The sequence below is a fragment of the Neovison vison genome, chromosome 2 (assembly GCF_020171115.1).
Source record: "Neovison vison isolate M4711 chromosome 2, ASM_NN_V1, whole genome shotgun sequence".
NCBI classification, from domain to species: domain Eukaryota; kingdom Metazoa; phylum Chordata; class Mammalia; order Carnivora; family Mustelidae; genus Neogale; species Neogale vison.
In genome coordinates, this window is record NC_058092.1 from 70,957,632 (window position 1) to 70,981,454 (window position 23,823).

General features: G+C 35.6%; 1 protein-coding gene across 2 annotated transcripts in view; it reads right to left on the reverse strand.

The window, feature by feature from the left end:
* TTLL7 (tubulin tyrosine ligase like 7) overlaps positions 1-23,823 on the reverse strand; it is a 152,392-nt gene that overhangs the window by 67,779 nt on the left and 60,790 nt on the right. For both annotated transcript variants that reach the window (XM_044238571.1, XM_044238572.1), the window contains exons 4-8: positions 19,147-19,268; positions 18,285-18,352; positions 14,182-14,340; positions 9,716-9,932; positions 4,397-4,561 (exon numbers count right to left, since the gene is read on the reverse strand). In XM_044238571.1, the coding sequence (XP_044094506.1) occupies positions 4,397-4,561; positions 9,716-9,932; positions 14,182-14,340; positions 18,285-18,352; positions 19,147-19,268 (731 nt within the window). The remainder of the gene's footprint in view (positions 1-4,396; positions 4,562-9,715; positions 9,933-14,181; positions 14,341-18,284; positions 18,353-19,146; positions 19,269-23,823) is intronic.

Sequence of the window (23,823 nt, forward strand, 5' to 3'; positions counted from 1 at the left end):
AAAAAAAGGTGAAAATGTCTTTCAGAAAAGTTTGCATATCTGAAAATAAGGCCTGGACCTACAAACAGCGCCCTGGTCAAATTCCCAAAGCTCTATGCCATGTGGCCCTGGCCACTGCTCTGATTCCACTTCATGCCACCCCTGCCCTGCTCACTACACCCCATGCAGGCTTGCCCGCTCAGGGCCCCTGGCCATAACTGGTTCCTCTTTCTGGAACACCCCTCCTGATAGTCCCATGCCCAGCCTTGATATTCAGAGAGACTTCCCCGATGCTGGAGTCGACAGTAGCCACTGTCATCCCTTCCTGCACCACTTCGCACACTACAGAATCAGCACATCTTTTCCTTTTTTTGTTGAGAGCCATGGCCTTGTGCCTATGTTAGTGCCTGCCATTTAGGAGATGCTCAAAATAGTTATGAGTAAGTAAAGAAGTTGATAAATGTGGCTTCTATCTGTTAAATAAATAAGGCTAAGATCATACATTAGCCTTCTCAGAAACCATGCAGAAGGGTTTAGGAGTGGCAGGGAAGAAAAACTACAAGGAGGATAAACTATTTCACAGACAGCATAGAACTTCCACTTAGACAAAAGCTGGAAAGGTGGGATAGAATCTAGGAGCGGTGGGCTCCTTTATGTGGTAGTGATTTTGCAGTTCATAAGGTTTACCTGAGAAGAGAGTCCCGCCGATTACAGAAATAGCTATCAACACTTTCTGCGAGGACACACAACACTACTAGAGTGAGTTATGAATGCTCATAAAACAAAAAGTTGGTTTCCTGAAGTTTAAGAATAAGTTACGGACTGCGGAAAAGCTGTCTTGCAGGGGTTTTTGGCTTAGAATATATGTCTTTCTAAGTCCCTCTCTACAGGTATAGGCAATTTAGCAAGGCAGTTAAGAACTTAGCTCTAAAATCAGGCTTTCTGGGTTTATTCTTGGCTTTGCTTCTTGCTAGATGTACCTCAGTTACGTTGCTTTAACTTTGTGAGTCTCACTTTCCCCAAGATAAAGGGGAAGTAGTAGTAATACATACTGCAAAAGACTGATGTTAGGACAGAATGAGACTCCATGTAAAACTCTCAGCATAGTGCCTAGAACACAGTAAACCTTCAATAAGTGTTAACTACTACTATTATTATAGTTATTCTATCATTCCTCCCAAACCCCACCTCCTGTGTCAGGTCAGAAACATTCTACTACCTGGTGGCAGCAGTTTTCACTGTATGAGAGAAAAAAATGAGAAACAGAAATTAACTTTGCTGTTACCCAGAACCCCAATCCAGATCATATTTGAGGTAAGTATCAGAGATGGCATGAGAGGTGGTTTTACAAAATTTTCATCAAAATAAAAAATTAACAGTAACCCTAAAGGATATAAAGACAAAAGCCAAAAAACCATTTCATATAAGTCTTTGGATATATTAGTGAAGTCACTGGAGAATAAAGGGAAAAAAGTTAAAATCTTGGCTAATTAAGTATCTGCTCAAACAACTCACGCAGGGTGGGGAGAGTGACTAGTAATAAACCCTGAATTACAAATCTGTGTTTTTTCTACATAAAACACACATTTGTAAGGAATGCAAAGGCAAGACTGCAGATATATGTGAAAATCAGGAGTAACATAACCAAACATGAATCAAATTCCACTAATGCTTTTGAGAATTTCCAACATAGCGGCCTTGCTTTGAAATATGATTTATAGATTTGTACATGTATGTAAATATATAAAAAGCATTCAGTAAGGATGGTTTTATGAGTGATTACAATGGTTGTAATTTCTGTGGCTTGATTTTCTAGTGATTTCTTATTCATTCTTGACCTGCACAAAAGTATATATCTCTGTGCTACATATGAGGTACTATTGTATGTCAGTTTTCATACACAGTCACTTTTTAGAGAAAGTACCCCACTAAAAAAAAAAGGTCATTAGGGAAAAAAGTCCTAAGTTAAATTCATGAAATTTGCAAACTATAACATTAAGATAAAAATTTACTGATTGGGGGCGCCTGGGTGGCTCAGTGGGTTAAAGCCTCTGCCTTCGGCTCAGGTCATGATCCCAGGGTCCTGCTTCCCCCCGCACCTGCCTCTCTGCCTACTTGTGATCTCTATCTGTCAAATAAATAAATAAAATCTTTTAAAAAAAAATTTACTGATTGACACTCTTTACCTCCTCCTGTTTTTATATTATTTCATTAACTCATCTTAAACAGATATCTATGATATTTATGATAATAAACTATTATTATTAAAATATTTTTCTGAATTTCTGTAAAATTGGCATTGGTAGAATAAATAAGTAGATAAATAAACACAGCATTATTGTACTCAAAATTCTTGTTTGGATGTATTTAGGTTATCAGGACAATAGAGTAGAAAGTTAACAAGTTGGTGAGCTTCTTACCAAATTCAGTGGACAAACATTTATGCTGGAGCCCCGAATTTCTAAAAGGTTTTGAATGTGTTGCCAATATTTACAAATCAAGAGACGTAAGAGTTTTCACTGGCAAATTAGAAGAATGAGTCACACTGGGCCCAGAATACCAGGTAGCACCAAAAGGCTGGTGCTGAGTAGTGTCCCCCCCTTCAGATGTCTTATGCTTTTCAAATCACCATGGTAAACACCCTATTTACTTCTTTGCAGACCATTTCACTCCTTTTTACTTGTCTGACACCCAAGGGTCTCTGGATTTATGTTCTGTGATACAGAAAATACAGTGTAAAAAATATCAACCCACAAAACAACAAAAAAATAAATACAATGATGCTGATTTTTCTGATTTTCTTAAGAGAACCAAATTAACTATGAACTTTCATGTCCATTTTCCATGATAGATTTATTTAAATTCTATAGTATTTGTCCCCAAAGGCAAGCTAAACCATACTGCATAGCCCTCTCATATTAAGTCCTCTTCTAACTTTGAATACCATTGTGATACCTCTGCTGGGATTAATAAAGGGTCAGTTTCACTGAGGTTATCATCTCAGATCTGCCTCCTTTATTCTCTTTATTACCATTTGCAATGCCACCCACTGCCATGGCTTTAAGTATCAATCACACCCCAAACCTACACTTCGAACTGCCTGCTTGATCTTTCTACCTGAGAAAACATTTTAAGTTCAACAAGTCTCTACTGGAACTCATTATCAGAGCCTCATGACCTTTTAACAGTTTAGTGCAGGTGTCAGTGCCTCCAGAAAGCCCTTCTCCAATGCCCACCCACAGAAAGCTACTATCTGGTCTTCCTCTACATTCCCACAGAATCCAGTGCATGGCTCTGTTGTTGTATGTGTTAAATTACACTTTATTAACAACTTCTATGTGGGTCTTTCCTACCAAACTCCCAAGTTTTTTAAGGATTAGAGCTGTATCTCATAAATCTTCAGATTATCAGCCAGAAACAAGTGTGTATTATGGGTTCATTAAGTGTTTACAGAATGACTGAATGAAAGTAATGAAGAGAACTCTTTTCCCTCACCTACAAAACTAAACTCTAGATTGTCTCAAAATAAATTCCTTTCTACTCTATTTCAGATAAAGCCACGCCCATTCTCCCTATAATTCCTCCTTAAAACTGCAAAGGAATGTCTGACTACTTCTCCCTGATTTTGGACATTCAGTTAATGTCAGTGCTGACCTCACTGTCCCCTCTTCTACTGTGGTTAATTTCAGGCCATTCTTTTCACATAAACTATCTCTAGGTGCCTTCCTCTACCTACTCTTGGTCTGTACTACACCAATATTCAGATTTACCTTTTAAATTCACAGTCATTGGCCTTACTACTCTCCTCCCTTAAAATCTGGAAGGAATGAATCCTTACTGCCTATCAAGTTAAGCCTTGATTTTCAGACCTAAAATTTTGCCTCCACATGTCCTTTCAGCCATAAGTCCCCACAAAATTCCCAAAATACCATATGTGTCAACCTGGGCCACTTACCACTATTTTCATACATCTATACCTTTACTTATGCTTTTATTTGCACCTAAAACTCCCTCTCTCCAATCCCTAGCAATAGAAATAGCATTTATCAAGGTCTGTCACAATTCTCACTTCCCTCATGAAAATAGTTTATCTGCCCAATCTAATGTAATCTGTTCTTTACTTAAAATGCTGATGATGGGATGCCTGGGTGGCTCAGTGGGTTAAAGACTCTGCCTTCGGCTCAGGTCATGATCCCAGGGTCCTGAGATCAAGCCACGCATCAGGATCTTGGCTTAGCAGGGAGCCTGCTTCCTCCTCACTCTCTCTCTCTGCCTGCCTCTCTGCCTACTTGTGATCTCTGTCAAATAAATAAATAAAATCTTTAAAAAAATTTTTTTATAAAGAATAAAATAGTGATGATCCTTTAAATTAATCTGAAGAAAGACAGTTATAATTGTGAAAATGGTATAATCTTACTGAAATATCACTCCAAAACTTAGCAACATCATGTTGATTTGCTTGTAGGAATTCTGTAAACCACTTGATGGAACGTTTGCTGCCTTTGTTTTCCGTCTCATCCCTTTCAAAACGCTCATTGTGCTTGTTCACAGAGTAGTTTGTTAGATGCATGTACAACTGGGTCTGTAACAAGTAAAACCAAAGTTGTCATCAGCTATGAAACTCTAGAACTGTGAGTTTCACAGACCATAAAGCAACCAAAGATGAAAGACAATTTTAAAGTTTTAAAATATACAGATCAACAATTCCATGATGATTTAGATAATTTTCAAATTAAATACAATGGCACATTTCTAATAAAAGGATTACAAATGTAGTCATCTACTAAGTTACTTTATATATTATTCAAAATATATCTACCATTAAAAGCATTAAAATAATTATATGAAACTGAAATTACACACTGCTAAGCAAGAAAAACAGTTTGTTTTTGTTAATTTGTTTTTAATGTTTTTACTGATAGTTCTCACCTATATTTGTTTTGGGAAGAGAATTTTCTAAGAGAGCATTCTGTGTTTTTTCAAAGAAAAATAAAAAATGAAATCTCAAGTAAGTAGCATGAATCAAAAGGCAGGACTACCAAACACAACCTCTGCCTTGTATAGGAACTAGGAGGTCACCGGAACTCATTCACGAGACAGAGCGCACTTGGAATCAGCAAACAGAAGCAGCACACAAGGCTGTACAGAGCCTAAATGATTAACAGTAAATTAACAGTACTCCTTACTGGAGCTGTTATGCCTTAGCCTCTTTACACTTTTATATTTGTTCTTACCGTTATCCTCAATTAACTTGAAAAAGAATCCAAAATTTTCATCCTTTTGTCATTGTCAACTAATATATATCTAATGATTCCTTATCAATCTAGTATAAACATTCATCAAATCTGTATCTTCTACCTTCATGAGCCTATTCCCAGGAGTTACTTTAGAGAGCAATGTTGCATCACAATGAATATATACTTCATGTACATGATTATTATTTAGGCTTGTTAATAACCAAGTATATTTGTATCATATTTTATTTTCACTGCAGTTACTTAGGTCTACAGTATATAATCTTTGAAACGAGTGTGCAGAAGTGATCATTTGAGCTACATGTTGTTTACTAACCCAAGTGCCCATCACTAATTAAGAATTTATTTTTTCATTCTGGGGCACCTGGGTGGCTCAGGTCCTGATCCCAGGGTCCTGGGATAGAGCCCCACATTGGGCTTCCGGCTCAGCAGGAAACCTGCTTCTCCTTCTCCCACTCCCCCTGCTTGTATTCCCTCCCTCACTGTCTTTCTCTCTGTGAAATAAACAAAAATCTTTAAATTTTAAAAAAGGAATTTATTTCTTCATTCATTAAACAGTATTTATGGAGCACCTACTTACTATCTGCAGGAACTGGTACTGGGCACTGTGGATACACAGATTAACAAGAAAGATACAGTCCCTACCCTAATGAAACTTAGGAAAAAGCTTTAAATTAAGTGATATTTAAAAGAAAGCATAAATCTTATGCTTATCTAACTGTAAGTGTTTGACCTGAAGAAAAAGGAAATTAATAGAACTATAGAATTTCCTAGTTGCCAAAATATAAATCATTTTTCAATTTTAAAAAGTTAGAAAATAATTCTTGAGGGGTTCTCCATTTGGCAAGAATTTCTTGAAATAAATAATAATAGCAGTAATAAAAACTCCAGCTATCCTAGTGAAAAAGTGAGTAAAAAATGGAACTGTGCATTTTTCTTAAAACAGGATCTTTGGGGCACCTGGGTGACTCAGTTGGTTAAGTGACTGCCTTTGGCTCAGGTCATGATCCTGGAGTCTTGGGATCAAGTCCCACATCAGGCTCCCTGCTCGGTAAGGAGTCTGCTTCTCCTGCTGACCTCTCTCCTCTCATGCTCTCCCTCTCTTTTATTTATTTAAATAAATAAAATCTTAAAAAAAAACAAAACAAAACAAAAAAAAAAAAACAGTATCTTTGTAAGTAGGATCGGAAATTCTAGTTTCATATCCACCTCAACAAAAACCCCCTTCTAAGTAGTTCATTGCCAGTTGGACATTGGCCATAAGCAGCGAAGACAGCTATAAACCAAATAGTAACTTGCAAGGAATGAAAAGGATAAAACTATTCTCCACCCCATTTTTTAGCATGTAGGCTCAATACAGTGAATTGGGATATACAAAACTTTTCAAGAACCAGCAAAATGTTATATTGGTAGCAAAATAAATGGTTATTATATTTCAATGCCTGAAATTCTCTGTCTTATGATCTCCTTATATGCAGTTTACCAATATTTAATTCTTAGAAATACACACAGCTCTTCACAAAATACATGCTATTTTAAAAACTGGAAATAGGACGAAACAAATACACAACAGTAAGCCAGTGAGAAGCATTGATTTATTTTTTCCAGCCTTTTTTTCTTAAGCTTACATTTTACATAATTGGAATCTCACTTTACACAAAACTTAAAATTCTATATATATATATTTTCTTTTTACTCTTTCATATCTTAATCTAGGAATTTGATCATGGAGTTGAAAAAGGTGAACTTTTAAATTTTAGAGACCTATTAGGAACACTGACACTTATATAGGAGATCATTCTTTTTACATGTGAACCAAAGCCACAAGATTACATGATCAAAAGCAATTGGCAAAGTGAGACCTTGAGGTTACATTTCCTGACTACCATACTTTCTTTATGATTTCCTAATCTAGTGTATTTAAGCAAATCACATAGACATAATTTAAGATATTAAAATAAATCACTTTATTACCTAAATGAGCTTACAAGTTCTTATTACTCTTTTTTCTCAAAACATGACTATCTACCTTACAATGTATTATTCACACCAATTATTTTAATTATAAGCTAAGAGCTGACAGGTCTCAAATTAGGCCTATAGCTTGGTTCCCTCTTCTGAACTCTACATTTATGCTACACATCTCAATGCTTATAGCCTAGATCCATTTGGAGGCTGTGCAGGCATTCAAACCAAACACACTGGCTTCCGGCAAGACCTTTAATAGCCCCTATATTTCTTACCACGGTGAATCATACATCATCCATCCAATTGACCCATGCCACAATTCTTGAGTTTTATCCTTAATTTCTCTCTCCCTTTTCCTCCTGTTCTACAAATCTAACCTGTCAGTACATCAATGTTATCCACATTATCATAAATATATCTTAAATCTATATTCTTACTGTTAGTATAGTCCTTCTGCTACTACTTCAGATAAGGCCATCTTTCCCCTCACAGGTGGTTAGACTAGAAAACAGCTTCTCCCATACCCTCACCTCTCCCATCCATCTACCTCTACATCCATCTCTCAGATTCCCCACAGATAGACCAAGTCACTTTTTAAGATAAAAATCTCACTCCTTCTTTCCTTCTTTAAAATTTTTCAACGCTTCCCTTCTTCTTAGGTTAAATTCCAAAATCCTAGACATGGCCTAAAAAGTCCTGAAAGATCTGTTCTGTAGGCTCTTCATCCTCATCTCTGAACACCCACCCCGTCGCGATCTGTATTGAGACACACTGAACATGAGTGCTTTCCCCAGACACACCATACCTCTGGGCCATTTTTCTCTATGAACTTCCACCCCACCCCACCCTGCCCCCAACCTGGCTAGCCCTTCATTATTCATATTTCTCTTAACAATCTCCCTCTCTAAACTTTCTCTCCAGCTGCGTTAGTGCCCTTGCTATGCACTGCCTTAGCACCCTCAGTGTCGTAGACCATTACACTTACCATCAGGTATTATAATTGCTTATTTTATTTTCTGCCTCCCCACTAGACTGTTGCTTTTGAGAGGTCAAGCACTGTATCTGTCTTGGTCACTGTTTTTCCAAAACCAGCACAATGCCTAGAATGCAGTAGAGTGCAAATATTACTTGGTGATTGAATATATTCACACCTTATGACCTTTAAAGAGATGATTCTTTCCTTTATCTTCCTTTCCAGTGAAAAATTTACAGTTCTCTTATTCTTCCTTCGCCAGGTTTACAACATTTTTCATTAATTGAACATAGCAACGTTTATGATCAGTCAGTATGTAATTTTTAAAATATGACTTTCAGTGCAGTTAATTGTGTGCATAACATTGGAGGAGAACAATAACCAGGCTTTTGACAAAATGGGAAATGATAATTATAATTTTTACTATAATTAGTAGGTCCAAAAATAGGGTAGAGGTTAACTAAATTTTTAAGTATGGATAATAAAATTTGTGACTTTCATGATAAATTATGATAATAAATTACAGTTTGACCTTCATAAACCATAAACTGCTATTTTGACTTCCATCAATGTGTTATGCCTATACAAAGGAAATCTTAATGGAAAAATATCTATAGAAAGCTCCATTTAATAGATTTTAAAATGCACACTGAGACTACCAGTTTATGTCTCTAATTTACATTTGGTCAGCATAAATTTACCATCTTTTCTTTTGTGCAAAATGACAAGTTAATAACTCTACTTTCTGATAACTCTCACTTTCTTTGTTTCATATACTTTCTCCCACATCTTACTTGTTAAACCCTAACCTGTGATATAAAGCTTGCTCAAATACCACTTCCTCCATGAAAAGCTAAACATAAACTATCCTTCTACTCAACTCCATGATACTCTGTCTATACTTCTCAATGAGATATTATTTCTATTTATATTTCTAAATAAATCATTTCTATCCAGGGCCAAAGCATCCACACATGTGTTTTGAAATCCATTTCTATATAGGGTTATTGTATATACATGTGTACATGTCATTCCTATGCAAGGCCACTACATACACATGTGCTTTGAAATCCAGCCTTGTGCTTGCAGACAGCACCCATAAGGAGGGCCCTCTCCTAATTAGCCTGCTGGAGGAGACACCTTTTTATCTTTCTAATTTTCAAAAAGCTGTTCTATAAATGAGAAGAAGTCTTGTTTATGTACACAATTCTAACTATAAAAACCTGATAAGGGGTACTTTGATTCATAGAATCTTTTTTTTTTTTAAAGATTTTATTTATTTATTTGAGAGAGAGAGACAGTGAGAGAGAGCATGAGCTAGGAGAAGGTCAGAGGGAGAAGCAGACTCTGCATGGAGCTGGGAGCCTGATGTGGGACTCGATCCCGGGACTGCAGGATCACGCCCTGAGCCGAAGGCAGTCGTCCAACCAACTGAGCCACCCAGGCGTCCCAGATTCATAGAATCTTTACATACAGTTCATACTCTAAGAACAAGTTGAACAAATGAATAAAACCATAGATTCTGTCTGGTATCACTTACCAAATTAGACTCATTAGGTGGAATGTATTTCTCTGTTCCCATTCGCACAAGTCCATCATGGTAGAGAAATATTTTCAGCGGATCACATGATGTCACCAGAATATAAATCCGTAAATCAAACTTGTAACCTTCCATTAGAAAAGGTTTTTCAATGTATTCTTGAACAATCAAATGATCCTGAGATGGAAGTTTGTCACCATTTCTTATCAAAGAAATTCTAAGTTTAAAAAAAAAAAAGAATTAAAAGACTAATTTGATATGGGGTCAAGATATTTACAAAATTACAGGTAATACTCAAGAGGAAAATGGTGGAGTAGGGAATCCCAGAGTCTGTCCCTCCACAAAAGCAATAAGCAGCCAAAAGATAGTCAGAATCAACTTTTTTGGAAAACTAGAAACTGACCAAAAGCTTATAACAACCAAAGAGCACTTAATTTAAAAAAAAAAAAAAAAAAGCTGAATCTATATAAAATGAGCAGAATAGACCTTATTCTTGTAGTAGTTTTATTTCTCTTGTTACTGTTGTTTTACCTATCTGATGGCTCCCTGAAGGAACTCAAGGACAGCTTTTATCTTGCCTAATTAGGAACTCTCCTAATGTAGTTGAGGCAGCTACTTGTTGGGGACTGGAGGTGGGGGGGAGGGCAGGGGGCATTGTTGAAAACATTTGAAGACAAATGCATTAGTTCCTGCTGCCTATGACAACCAATAAATGTTGGAGAAAACAATATACTAACTAAAAATATTGGAAAGAAAAACTAAAGTATGAGAATCTTTGGGGAATAAAAGCTTTGAAAAGCTCAGACATATTTCTGGGAATCTAGAACACCATATGCATGCCCAAGGCCAAGTGCATGCTCAGGAAAGACTTGAAAGGCCCTAAGCTCTTACCTCTGGTTAACCATCAGGCTCTGCACAAGCATGAAATGAAGACCAGGGCAGAGTTTTAAACTGCCTACTTGAATGCTGAAGGCATATTTCAACATACATATACATCCCTTCTGCAAGGACTGGGAGTTTAGGTTTGGGGGAGGTTTTCTTGGTTTATTTCATTTTGTTTTGTTTTGTTGGTTGCAAATGTTTGAGGAGATGTCTGTCCACTTACAAGCTAAGCGCCCACGCAAAAGAACAGGAACTTCAGTTCTATACTCAACAAAAAATACAGACTTCACAAAATTATTTCAGAAAGATAACTAAACAAATAAAGAGCAACCATAACAAGCAGCAACAAAAAACCTTTCAGGGGGGAGAATCCGATTTCCTGCGTTGCTACATTATAACATTCAAAATGTCTGATTTCCAACAAAAAACTATGAGTCATGCGAAGAAAATTAAAGTATGGCCCATACACAGGAAAGTTACCAATTAATAGAAAGACAGACATTGGGCTTACTAGACAATCAATTATTTAGATCAACTATTTTAAATCTGTTCAAAGGGTTAAAGAAAACCATATGGAGAGAACTTAAGGAAACCACAAGAAGAATATCTCACCAAATAGAGAATGTCAATAGAGATAGAAGTTTTTGTTTGTTTGTTTTTGGGTTTTTGGGTTTTTTGTTTTTGTTGTTTTTGTTTTTAAGGAAGAGTGGAGGGAACCAAACTGAAATTCTGGAGTTAAAAAATAACAATAACTGAAACAAAAAAAATTCATTAGCAAGGCAAACATAAGATACAAGAAGCCAGAAAAAAGAATTAATGAACTTAAAGGTAGATCAATTGAGACTGACTAGGTCTGAGGAACGGGAAGAAAAAAGAATGAAGAAAAATGAACAGAGGTTAAGAGTTCTATGGGACACCATCAAGAATATCAACATTTACATAATAGGAATCTCAAAAGAAGAGGAGAGAGAGAAAGGGACAGAAAGAATATTTAAAGAATTAATGGCTGCAAACTTCCCAAATTGATGAAAAACATTAACTACATATCCAAAGAACCCAATTAACTCCAAATAGGATAAATTCAAAGACATCCACACTGAGACATATTATAATAAAACTATCAAAAGCCAAGACAGAATCTTCAAAGCAAGACTAACGCTACTTATCACACTCTATTGATCCTCAATAAGATAAATAGCTGATTTCTCAACAGAAACAATGGAGACTAGAGGCAGTAAGATGACATATTCAAAGTGTTGACAGAAAGACAGGAAAAAATAGAATAAAATGAAATAACCTGTTAACCAATAATTCTATATCTGGCAAAAGTATTCAAAATTGAAGAAGAAATTAAGATATTCCCAGATAAAAACTGATAGCTTGTTAATAATATAGTTGGCCTATAAGAAATGCTGAAGAGAATTCTTCTGACTGAAATGAAAAGACACTAGGCAGTAACTCAAATCCACACAAATAAATAAAAAATACCTGATAAAGGTCACTACATAAGTAGATATGAAAGTCACTATTAATGTAGTTTAGGCTTGTAATTCTTTTTTCCTATTTTATGTAAAATACAATTGCATTAAACAGTAATTATAAATCTATGTTGATGGCACACAATGTATGAAAATGTAATTTGTAACAATAATAATATAAAGAGGGACAAAGCTACATAGAAGCAAAATGAGGAGCTCTTTTGTTTTTGTTTTACTACTGAAACTAAGTTGATATTAATCTAAACAAGATTGTTATAAATTGAGGTATTAATTATAATCCCAGGGAAACCATTTTAAAAAAAACTCTAAAACAGATTTAAAGGGGGTATATGCAACCTGGTATTTATAGCAGCAATATCAACAATAGCCAACTATGGAAAGAGCCCAAGTGTCTACCAACTGATGAATGGATAAAGATGTAGTGTGTATATGTGCACTGGAATATTACTCAGCCATCAAAAAGAATGAAATCTTGCCATTTATAGCAATGTGAATGGAGGTAGAGTGCATTATGCTAAGCGAAGTAAGGCAGTCAGGGATAGACAAATACCATAAGATTTCACTCATATGGGGAATTTAGGAAACAAAATAGATAAACATGTGGGAAGGGGGAAAAAAAAGAGAAGGAAAGAGGGGGAGGCAAACCATAAGAGAGTCTTAAAAATAGAGGACAAACTGAGGGTTGATGGAGGGAAGTGGGTGGGGAATGAGCTAAATGGGTGATGGGTATTAAGGGCAGCACACATGTATGATGAGCACTGGGTACTGTATGTAAGTGAGTCAAAAAATTCTATTCCTGAAAAAAAAATAATTTAAATAATTTAAAAAATTTTAAACTCACAAATATATAGTAAAAGAAATGACAAGAAAATTAAAATAGCATACAATAAAATATTTAATATAAAAGAGAGTAGAAAAGGAGGAATTGAGGAATGAAAACTATATTATGACACAGAAAACAAATAGCAAAATGGCTGAAATTAGTCTTTCCTTATCAATAATTACAAATGGATTAACTCTCCAACTAAGACTAGCATTGGCAGAATGTATTTTTTTAAAAATGGTCCAATCACACACTGTCTACAAGAGATTCACTTCAGATTCAAAGATACAAATAACTTGAACAAATAGAACAAATAGAAAAGATACTCCATGCTGAAAGTAATGAAAGAGAACTGGAGTGGTATACTAGTATTACACAAAATAGACTTAAAGGAAAATTTGTTGTAAGAGACAAGGACAATAAGCAATGATAAAATGATAAATCAAAAGATTAAAATAACATATATGTGTTTTTATTAAAAGCAGCCTCGGGACATCTGGGTGACTCAGTTAAGTGTCTGCCTTCAGCTCAGGTCATGATCCTGGGGTCCTGGGATCAAGTCCTGAATCTGGACCCAGCTCAATGGGGAGCCTGCTGCTTCCCCAACTAGTGTGCTCTCTCTCTCTATGACAAATATGTAAGTAAAATCTTTAAAAATAAAAAAAATTAAAGCAGCCTCAGTCATATTTTCTCTGAAAAAGTACATTGCAGCAAAAGGACACAGGAATATTAAGTTGCATAATCTATGTTCAGCTAACACGTCTAGTTCATGGTACCTTAGCTTAAAATGTGTTTTACTCATTTTTAATTTAATCACTCAATAAAGAAAAAAACTTATTTGTAAAGCAAAGAGGATATAATTATTTTTCTTTAAATGTCTAGCTATTGAAAGAGTAACTACCTTACTATATTTTTCTCCAAGTCAATTTGGCTCTACTATCAACTGATAGTAGATATCCTCCAAAGTTACTCTAAAATTATTATAAATACAAATTTTATGTTTAAGAAAAAAATTGGAAAACATCTTTTTTCTCTATTTTGTTGTCTCCTATAAAAGTCTTTCATCTGATTTAATCTTTAAATTGAAGAACTGAAGTCTGTGGGACAGGAAAAAATAGCTCAATAAATATTTAGTTCCAAAAAAAGCAACAGAAACCCATTTTATTATTTTTTCATATTCAACCATGAGTGAATGCTCACATTTATTCTTTTCCCCCTATTTTTTTTTAAACTTTTACATGTTCTGGGTGAAAAATACCTACCCATGACCCATTGCACCATTGGCTGGTTTTACTATAAAAGTTTTCTGCTTTCTTTTTTTCTTCAGTTCTTTCATGTAGTTCTGGAATTGGGTATATTCAGCAGGGAAGATCCATGTTCGAGGAACAAAGGTATAATCCAGAGGCCGGGACTTGATCATTCTGTAAATTAGAGATAATATGAAAAGTAATTTCTACTCATACTTTTCTAAATTTTCTTCCTCTGTGCTACTGGCATTTATTGCAAGGATTTAAATTCCCACAATTTCTTCATTTACTGATTCATTCCACATATGTCTATAAAGCACCTACTATGTGCTGGGCATTATTCTGGATACTGGGGATACATCAGTGAAAGAAAAGGACAAGATTCTCTGTACTGTGTACCAATTCATATATTGGTAGATCATTCAAGTATACACTATATGCTAGGCACTAGGGATATTAAGATAAATTAATATTCTCTACCCTAAGGAATTTACAAATAAGCTAGAAAATACAATGTGGTAAGTGCAATAAAGACATTCATGACAAGGTAATGAGGAAATAGTCATTAACTCCGCCCCTGGGATGAGAGGATGGGTAGCAGGAAATAGTTCACCACCAGGTGCTGTTCATGTTGCATCTTTGAAGATAACTTTGAGTCCTCTGAGGCACCCATAAGGAGCAGTTTTGATCATTTTTTCCTACACTATTTTTGAAGTTTAACTACTTTTCTGAAAAAAAACCATGTGAACCTCTGAGTATACTAGAAATTTTGTTTCATTTTGTTTTAACATGAACTACATATGTTTCTACCTGTGGCTTTACGGCTACAATGTATGTCCTGATATTTTTATATTTGCTACTCATCAGGCTGCCTATTTGATACATAATTTAAGGATAAAACTAGGTATAAAATGCTTACTTTTGATTAATCCCAATATTGACCATTTTATACATATTGATTCCCAATAAAAATGAAGAAATTAGAAGAAATATTTTCAAATATTATCTATTAAAGAAAATCTGATTATTTAAAAAAAAAGCTCCTTTTAATAAATGTAAGCAAGTCTCTTATAGATAAGAGATATTGTCCCCAGATGAGACTGATAAAATCTAAAATGAAACCATAGTACATGGGGTGCACAGAGGTCAGGCCGACATTCTGAAACTAGGGTGTGGCATATGGAAGCCACATGGCCTTCCACAGCTATAGGTTCCTATGATTATCATAGTTCAAGTGCTCTTTCAAGAAAACCCTATAAGAAAGTTATATTTCCACCATGAGAAGGGAAATAATTACCAACTCTATCTGTGAAATCCACAATAAGCCAATAAACTAAATAATCTCAATACAAAATAGGCTAACACTGGTTGGAAAACACACATATACACATATACACATATACACAAAGCTAAAGGAAACACAGGAACAGTGCTGATGTCCTTGTTTTTGTGTCCAATACCTTTAAATGTATTTATTATATTTTTAACAGTGATATGAAATTAGATCAATTTAAAGTTTTAATTAAAAGAATATATTTTAAACTAACCATGTAGAGTATTTATGAATGATACCATTCTTTCACATACATACATACTTGAAAAAAATCCAAGCACACATATATTCAAGAGAAAACTTTATTCCATTTAGCAATCTAGCACAAATCATTTGGTGTAAAAATATATAGCTTCAAAACAGACATGCAATCTTACTTAGGAATTTGGAAATATGGAATGATTTCTGTTCATAGCTGTCATGGATTTACTAAATTGATATTAAGAATGTAATTTAATTAATTTGATTTTTATATAAGTAGGTCATTACTATCCATCTAATAGAAGGTTCTTTATTCCTTAAGGAAAATTCCAAGGATCTTAGAAAAATAAGAAATTGCCTATGTGTAATAGCTACTAATGGGTCTACAGTTAACCTTCTTGTTCTCTACAAAGCAGGTAGAATGATCTTTTCAAAATTCAAATCTGTCATTCTACCAGGTTCACCCCCACTCCTCCTCTCCTATGGAATTTAGGATAAGGACTATAATCCTAACCATCACCCTTCAGCTAATCTCTCCTTCCCATCAATGTCTCTATGCTCCAGCTACACTTGACTTTATTTCAGTATCCTGACTATTCCTGCTTTCTCCCATGACCTCAGACCATACATTTTTTCCTGCCCAGAAAACTGTTCTCTATCATTTTCACCAATAAACTCCTCTCAGAATTCATATTTAAGCTTCCACATCACATCCTCAGGGAAACTCTCCAATGTCTCCCTCCGCCAGAAGTCCTTCACTATCCATTAATTGACTACTATGTAACTCTACTTCATTGCACTTATCACAGTTACAACCCAAAGTTGTAAAATCCACAAGTCTGATTTTGATCACCTGATGTGCCCAAAGGCCAGAACATTGCTCAGTGTATAACAGATATTTAATAAATGTTAGATGAAAGTAAATGACTTCAATGAAACACATGTCTAAAAATTTGCGGAGGGAATTCCCTTTCCTCTGAAGTCTGTTCTTGCTATAATCCCTGTGTTAGTAAATTGCCCCCACCTACATGTTTCCTAAGCCAGAAGCCTAGCAGTCATCTCGGACACTGCTCTCCTCCTCCCCTTTGATTCACACATCTCAGCAGCTTTCCAGTCCTGTCAATTCTTTCTTTTCCCTATTTTCCAGATGCATTAACTCTCCCCCATTCCCATTACCCCTCCTTTGGTTTATCAGATGTTGACGATCATCACCTCCTTCAGGGCTTCCTCCCTCCTTTCTCCCCCTTCTTTGAATCCATGATCTACAGGCCCACCAAGAGTATGGAAAACATTTCATTTCTCTACTCAAAGCCATTAAAAAAGTTCTCATTTTTCTCAGGATAAACAGAAATGTTTGCTAAGTAGTTAAAGAGATTAAAGAATCAATGATGAAATGATTGAATAAAACCTAGTAACATGGTGAATGCAGCCTGGCCTTTGCATTGACCTGCAGCAGCATCACAATGAGCCTCCCAACACCCTATAAAACCACAGGAACCACTTAGAAGTTCCCCTAAACCTATTATGTTGGTTTAAGTTTCCATATATAGTTCCTCCCACTGCCGTCTTTGCCTACAGTCTCCTTGCCTTCTTCTCAAAGGGTGAACTCCTATACACTTTTCAATACCCATTTTGCATTTGAATTCCCCAGAAAACCATCCAAACCCTCCTGGAAATAACCTCCATCATCATCTTTGTCACTGCCATACACTGACTCTCCCCTGTGGCACCATCAAACTGTATTCATGTACATCACTCTTTCTCCCTTACTAAAAATTGAGTTCTAGGCAGGGACTAGGCCTTATTCATCTTGTTTACCTGTTAGCAGTCTCTAGTCTATAACAGACACACAAAAAATATTTGTTGGGTGAGTGTATAAACTTTCACATGATGCATAAAAATATTTAGTTATATACCAAGTTTCCTAACCTTTCTCTGTTTGAGTTTTCTTTTTTAAAAATTTTCTTAAATTATCACTCAACTTCCTTAAACTAAAAAAAAAAACCCTAATCCACAAAAATATAAATTGCATAAAAATTCTGCAGTTCATTTGGTATAACACTTGAGAACTTGTGAACAGTTTTTCCCATAACAGTAGAATTGTTACTCCAAATAGTGGTCTCAGAGATAAGTATATATATATTTATCTCAGAGACCTGGGTAGGGACATACACATATGCCTGTGTGTATGTGTGTGCACAAATGCACCTACTCTCGTGTCTGGCACACATTAGATGCTCAATAAAACACAGATGCTCAATAAGCATGATATGAACACACACACAGTGTATTATGTTGCTAAACTGCAGTGAAAAGAGTCAGATTCTGGAGACCAGGATTCTGCTCCAGCTCCGCTATTCACTGTTTGTTTTACTTGTGCAAGATCTTCATTTCTCTGATTCTTTGTTACCTCCTCTACAAAATGAAGGAAGAACCAGGAAACTTCTAAGATCTGCTAGCTCTAAAATTCTATCTCTTCCATCAAAATACCATTTCAAATCAATGTAACCTTGTGAAAGATGCACTATAACATTCAAAACAAACTTTGAAAAGGTCTTCTCTATTACAAGAAAATGAAGATTACTTGGTCATATTTCTTGCTAAGAAATCCTTTCTACAGATCTCCCCCATTCCTGGAAAATGGTTGATCCTCTGGAAAATAAAAAGGTAAACATTAATATTCCCACAGACTTAATGAATACATTCATTTATACTACAATAACATTACATCCATCCTGAGTTTAATGTTCTTAAAAAACTATTAACGTAAAATATTTAAAATTAAATGATTATAATGACTTTATAGAATTAAAGAATCTACAATAAGCAAAGAAGAAAATTGCAAATTTTTTTAAGAAATCAAAAAACCATGTTTACAGAGATATCAATGTTACAATCTTCCCTCAATGTCAATTTCTAGTATTCTAAATTTACTATATTCATACAGATAAGCATTGTAGAAATATTGGCAAGAATGGCCTTGTTAGCTTCCTATAGCCAATTTTGTGTTACACTCTATACTGACAAACTATACAAAATGTTGATTGCCTAAAATTCTGTATATTTGGCTTTTTAGTTTGATGTCTACTTTTTAATATGTTTGCTTGACATTCTACAAGTAAAAGAATAAAGCCCACATGGCAGACATCTCTGTGCAATTTTTCCATGTCACTCGTCTTTAAGAGTAATGCAAAGCACCTGTGTAGGAAGCGTTTTCTCCTATTAATTCTTCCTTAAAGATGGAAAGAGGTTAAAAGTTAGATTGGAAGGAACTCGGGCTTTTATGCAAAGAGTCAGTACTACTGAACAGCAACAAAACAGGCTATTTAGGTAAGTTAGAAATGAAACTTAATATATCCACACATTAAGAATCCTATCTGAGTAAAATTATGATGGAATTCATAGAACTCTCCTAAAACCAATAACCGGTCACGATTAATCCCCACCTGGTAATTTTGCAGCTCTGCAATCTTCTCCTGCTGAACCGCAGAATCACACCATATAAGGTTACTTGTTTCATCCTCATCTGGAGTTTTCATAAATCCCATTTCATCTATTACTAAACGAACTGCAAGTAAATGATTAAGTTAAATGAAAATTAAAATACTACTGAAATATATTCATTATGGAAACAGGTTTGATATATTTAAATTTTATCTCACAGTATTTTGTTTGCAAAATATCCATTAGTTATAGCATTTCCTTATTTTTAGCTACAACAGTTTATCTAGGGCCAAATTACACTCACAGTAACTGAGAACTGTTTTTAGGTTGCACTCAAAATCCTTGGTTTCAACCATCAGAGTTTTAGCAGGTACACAACTCTGCTAAAAAGTTCAGTGATTATTCATGGCACAGTGAAAACATATACACAACTGAGACAACACCTCTACTCAGGAAAATGAGTAGAGGCTTTTGTGTGTGTGTGTGTGTGTGTGTGTGTGTGTGTGACCTTGGGCTAAAAGAGAAAAGGTAAAAATAGTTCCTGATCTTTAGACCTATCCTATACTTTCCACCTCCCCAGTTCAAATTATTTTTAGCAATTAAAACCAAGTCAGCTGTGTTGACTCAGGATATGAAATAATGAAGCAGAATTCACCGTAGAGATCTGGAAACTGGCCCTCCTATCTGCTCCTAACACCTTCATCCGATTGAAAAAATTTATGCTCAGAGGAAAGCTTGTTTTTCAGTACAAACTATTTATATGCTCCTCTCTGATCTGGATACCAAATTAACATACTAACACTTTTCTTCCAGTGAATTTCAAGTTTAAAATAAAGATAAGCAAAATATTTAGGATAAATTTTGGATCCCAACAGAATTCTGAGTCTTAATAGAAAGGTCTAACTAAATGGCAGCCCTTCAATGTTTTCTTTTTCAATGTTTTCCTTTACTGTACACCCTACGCATGATGAGAAATGGTAAAGGGGGATCAGTTGTCTGAATTCACTTGGCTCAAGTACAAAACTGATGAGCAGACACTTGTCAGTCTCAGGTTCTAGAGACTCTTGATTGCTTTTTGGCTGAGGAGAAAGAAAAGACTTTTTATGCAATGGTTCCTAGACTACAGACATAAAAGAAGAGAACAGTGATTGGAGAGGGATGATGCTAGGGTGGGGAGGAATGCTGAATTGAAACCACCATTCTCCATGAAAGGCTCAGAAAAACTTGGGGCTGTTCTGAAGGTGCAGGTGACAATGTACAAAGCAATACTTGGGGGAGAGGCCGTTGTCTTGTCTGCCCCAGACCACCAGGCAACTTTGCTGACCTGAGGGCTCACAGGGAGAGCAAGGGCTGCAGTCACCCAGCCTGGGAGACTGCTTTAACTCACTCATAAGCAGTAAAAAAAATAATGAGGCCAGAATAGCTGCTCACAAGCAGACCTGTTCCTGAGTACAGGAGATACATTGTCTGGGGCTGTTCAGAGATAACTGAGAAGACCTTAGAGAGAGATGGAACTGGCGGCAGTTACAGAGGGAGGGAGTATAATGACCTACTAAAATGTACACATGAATGTACACATGATGAATGTACACACGAACCAGAGAGGCTGGGAACACTCAGGTTACATAACAATAGTGGAAAAGATTCATTATTTCCTTAGATTCACAAACCAAATCTGTAAGGCCAGTCATATATAAATCTCTTTTATTAAGAAATTTCAAAGCTTGGAGAGCTGACAAAGTTGAACTTCAAAGAAAAACACAATGCTAGGTTATTATAAAGTCTCTTTTCTCAGGTAAGCCATTTAATCAAATTTTTATTTGAACTGAAATTTTAGATATCAATTGGAATCTTTTAAGGATATCCTCCTCCACTGCATGGAAAAGAAATCCCTTTAACTCATCATTTCCAAATAGAAATTTGTTGACAGCTAAAGCCTACCTCCATGCCTTGAAATACTGGTATTTTAGGAGCTCTCTTTTTAAAAGGGGGTAAAAAATAATTATCTCTACACTGAATTTCTACCAAACCAAACACTCCATTGGTAAAACAGAGATAACCATATGAACCATTTCCTCACATTTCCCTTTATATATTACATAACCCCCTCTCCAATCCTCCTTGTCCCCATTAAATAAAAATTACCAAAAATATACTCCTCATAATTTGTCCTATGATCTTTTCCCTTGATCCATAGAGTTTTCAGAGGCTGTTCAGGAGTTTTAAAAATAGGAATCCATGCAACTCTCTGAATCTTAGATATAGAAGATACATTTGTGTTTCTCAATTTAAATTTCAATTCACATTTTACTTAGGCAATATGATATAGTAAAAAGAAAACAATTTGGAAACAAATGAATTTAGGTTCAAGTTCCACTTTTGTCATCTATGTGAACTTAGGTAAGTTGCTAACTCTCACTGGACTTGTTTATTCAACTTTCTATAGAGGATGTATAAAAAATAATGTGGAATTTCATAATGTAATAATTATAGAACCAGTGAGAGAACGTACTTCATTACTCCATATGTCTTCATAAGAAACTAAAAGAGAAATTTCTCCCAAGAGTCAGGAATACAGAAGTGATATGTCCTTCGAATAACCAATGATTTTATCTTCTGGGCACTGTGTAGTCTATAACTGATTATGTTTTAGTATTTGCTTTGGTTGCTAGGAAGCTCTGAGTCAAATCCACGTGCATCTCGAACTATAGAGAGTCTCGCAGTATGTATTTTGTACTCTTACCAGCCACAAGATTCATCTTAGTTTACTGTCTTTATTTTCCCATGTTTATCTTCTTAATGCTATTAGCCACTTCAAATTTACCTCACTATTAGAGTGTAGAAAGGCAGGGGAAAGGGAGGAAGGGAGTAATGCAGCCTATTTTACAGGGTTATTTGGAAGATTAAATGAGGTAATGTTTGGTCAATGGCTATAAAAATATTACTATTAAAACTATAGCAAAGTATATGGAATCGATTCTCTAATTTCCCTTTCTGTATTTTCATTGTTAGTGTATAAGAAAGCCACTGATTTCTGCACATTGACTTTGTATCCTGCCACGCTGCTGAATTGCTGTATGAGTTCTAGTAGTTTGGGGGTGGAGTCTTTTGGGTTTTCCATATAGAGAATCATGTCATCTGCGAAGAGAGAGAGTTTGACTTCTTCATTACCAATTTGGATACCTTTTATTTCTCTCTGTTGTCTGATTGCTGTTGCTAGGACTTCTAATACTATGTTGAATAAGACTGGTGAAAGTGGGCATCCTTGTCTTGTTCCTGATCTCAACGGGAAGGCTGCAAGCTTTTTCCCATTGAGGATGATATTTGCTGTGGGTCTTTCATAGATAGATTTGATGAGGTTCAGGAATGTTCCCTCTATCCCTATACTTTGAAGCGTTTTAATCAGGAACGGATGTTGGATTTTGTCAAATGCCTTTTCTGCATCAATTGAGAGGACCATGTGGTTCTTCTCTCTTCTCATATTAATTTGTATAGCACCAAGAACCATAAGATACCTGGGAATAAACCTAACTAAAGAGGTAAAGGATCTATACTTGAGGAACTATAGAACACTCATGAAAGAAATTGAAGAAGATACAAAAAGATGGAAGACCATTCCATGCTCTTGGATCGGAAGAATAAACATTGTTAAAATGTCTATACTGCCTAGAGCAATCTATACTTTTAATGCCATTCCGATCAAAATTCCACAGGCATTCTTCAAAGAGCTGGAGCAAATAATCCTAAAATTTGTATGGAATCAGAAGAGACCCCGAATCGCTAAGGAAATGTTGAAAAACAAAAATAAAGCTGGCGGCATCACCTTACCTGATTTCAAGCTTTATTACAAAGCTGTGATCACCAAGACAGCATGGTACTGGCATAAAAACAGACACATAGACCAGTGGAACAGAGTAGAGAGCCCTGATATGGACCCTCAACTCTATGGTCAATTAATCTTCGACAAAACAGGAAAAAATATACAGTGGAAAAAAGAGAGTCTCTTCAATAAATGGTGCTGGGAAAACTGGACAGCTATATGTAGAAGAATGAAACTCAACCATTCTCTTACACCGTACACAAAGATCAACTCAAAATGGATAAAAGACCTCAACGTGAGACAGGAATCTATCAGAATCTTAGAGGAGAACATAGGCAGTAATCTCTTCGATATCAGCCACAGCAACTTCTTTCAAGATACGTCTCCAAAGGCAAAGGAAACAAAAGCGAAAATAAACTTCTGGGACTTCATCAAAATCAAAAGCTTCTGCACAGCAAAGGAAACAGTCAAAAAAACAAAGAGGCAACCCACGGAATGGGAGAAGATATTTGCAAATGACAGTACAGACAAAAGGTTGATATCCAGGATCTATAATGAACTCCTCAAACTCAACCCACACGAAACAGACAAACACATCAAAAAATGGGCAGAAGATATGAACAGACACTTCTCCAATCAAGAAATACAAATGGCTATGAGACACATGAAAAAATGCTCATCATCATTAGCCCTCAGGGAGATTCAAATTAAAACCACATTGAGATATCACCTTACACCAGTTAGAATGGCCAAAATTAACAAAACAGGAAACAACAGGTGTTGGAGAGGATGTGGAGAAAGGGGAACCCTCTTCCACTGTTGGTGGGAATGCAAGTTGGTGCAGCCTCTTTGGAGAACA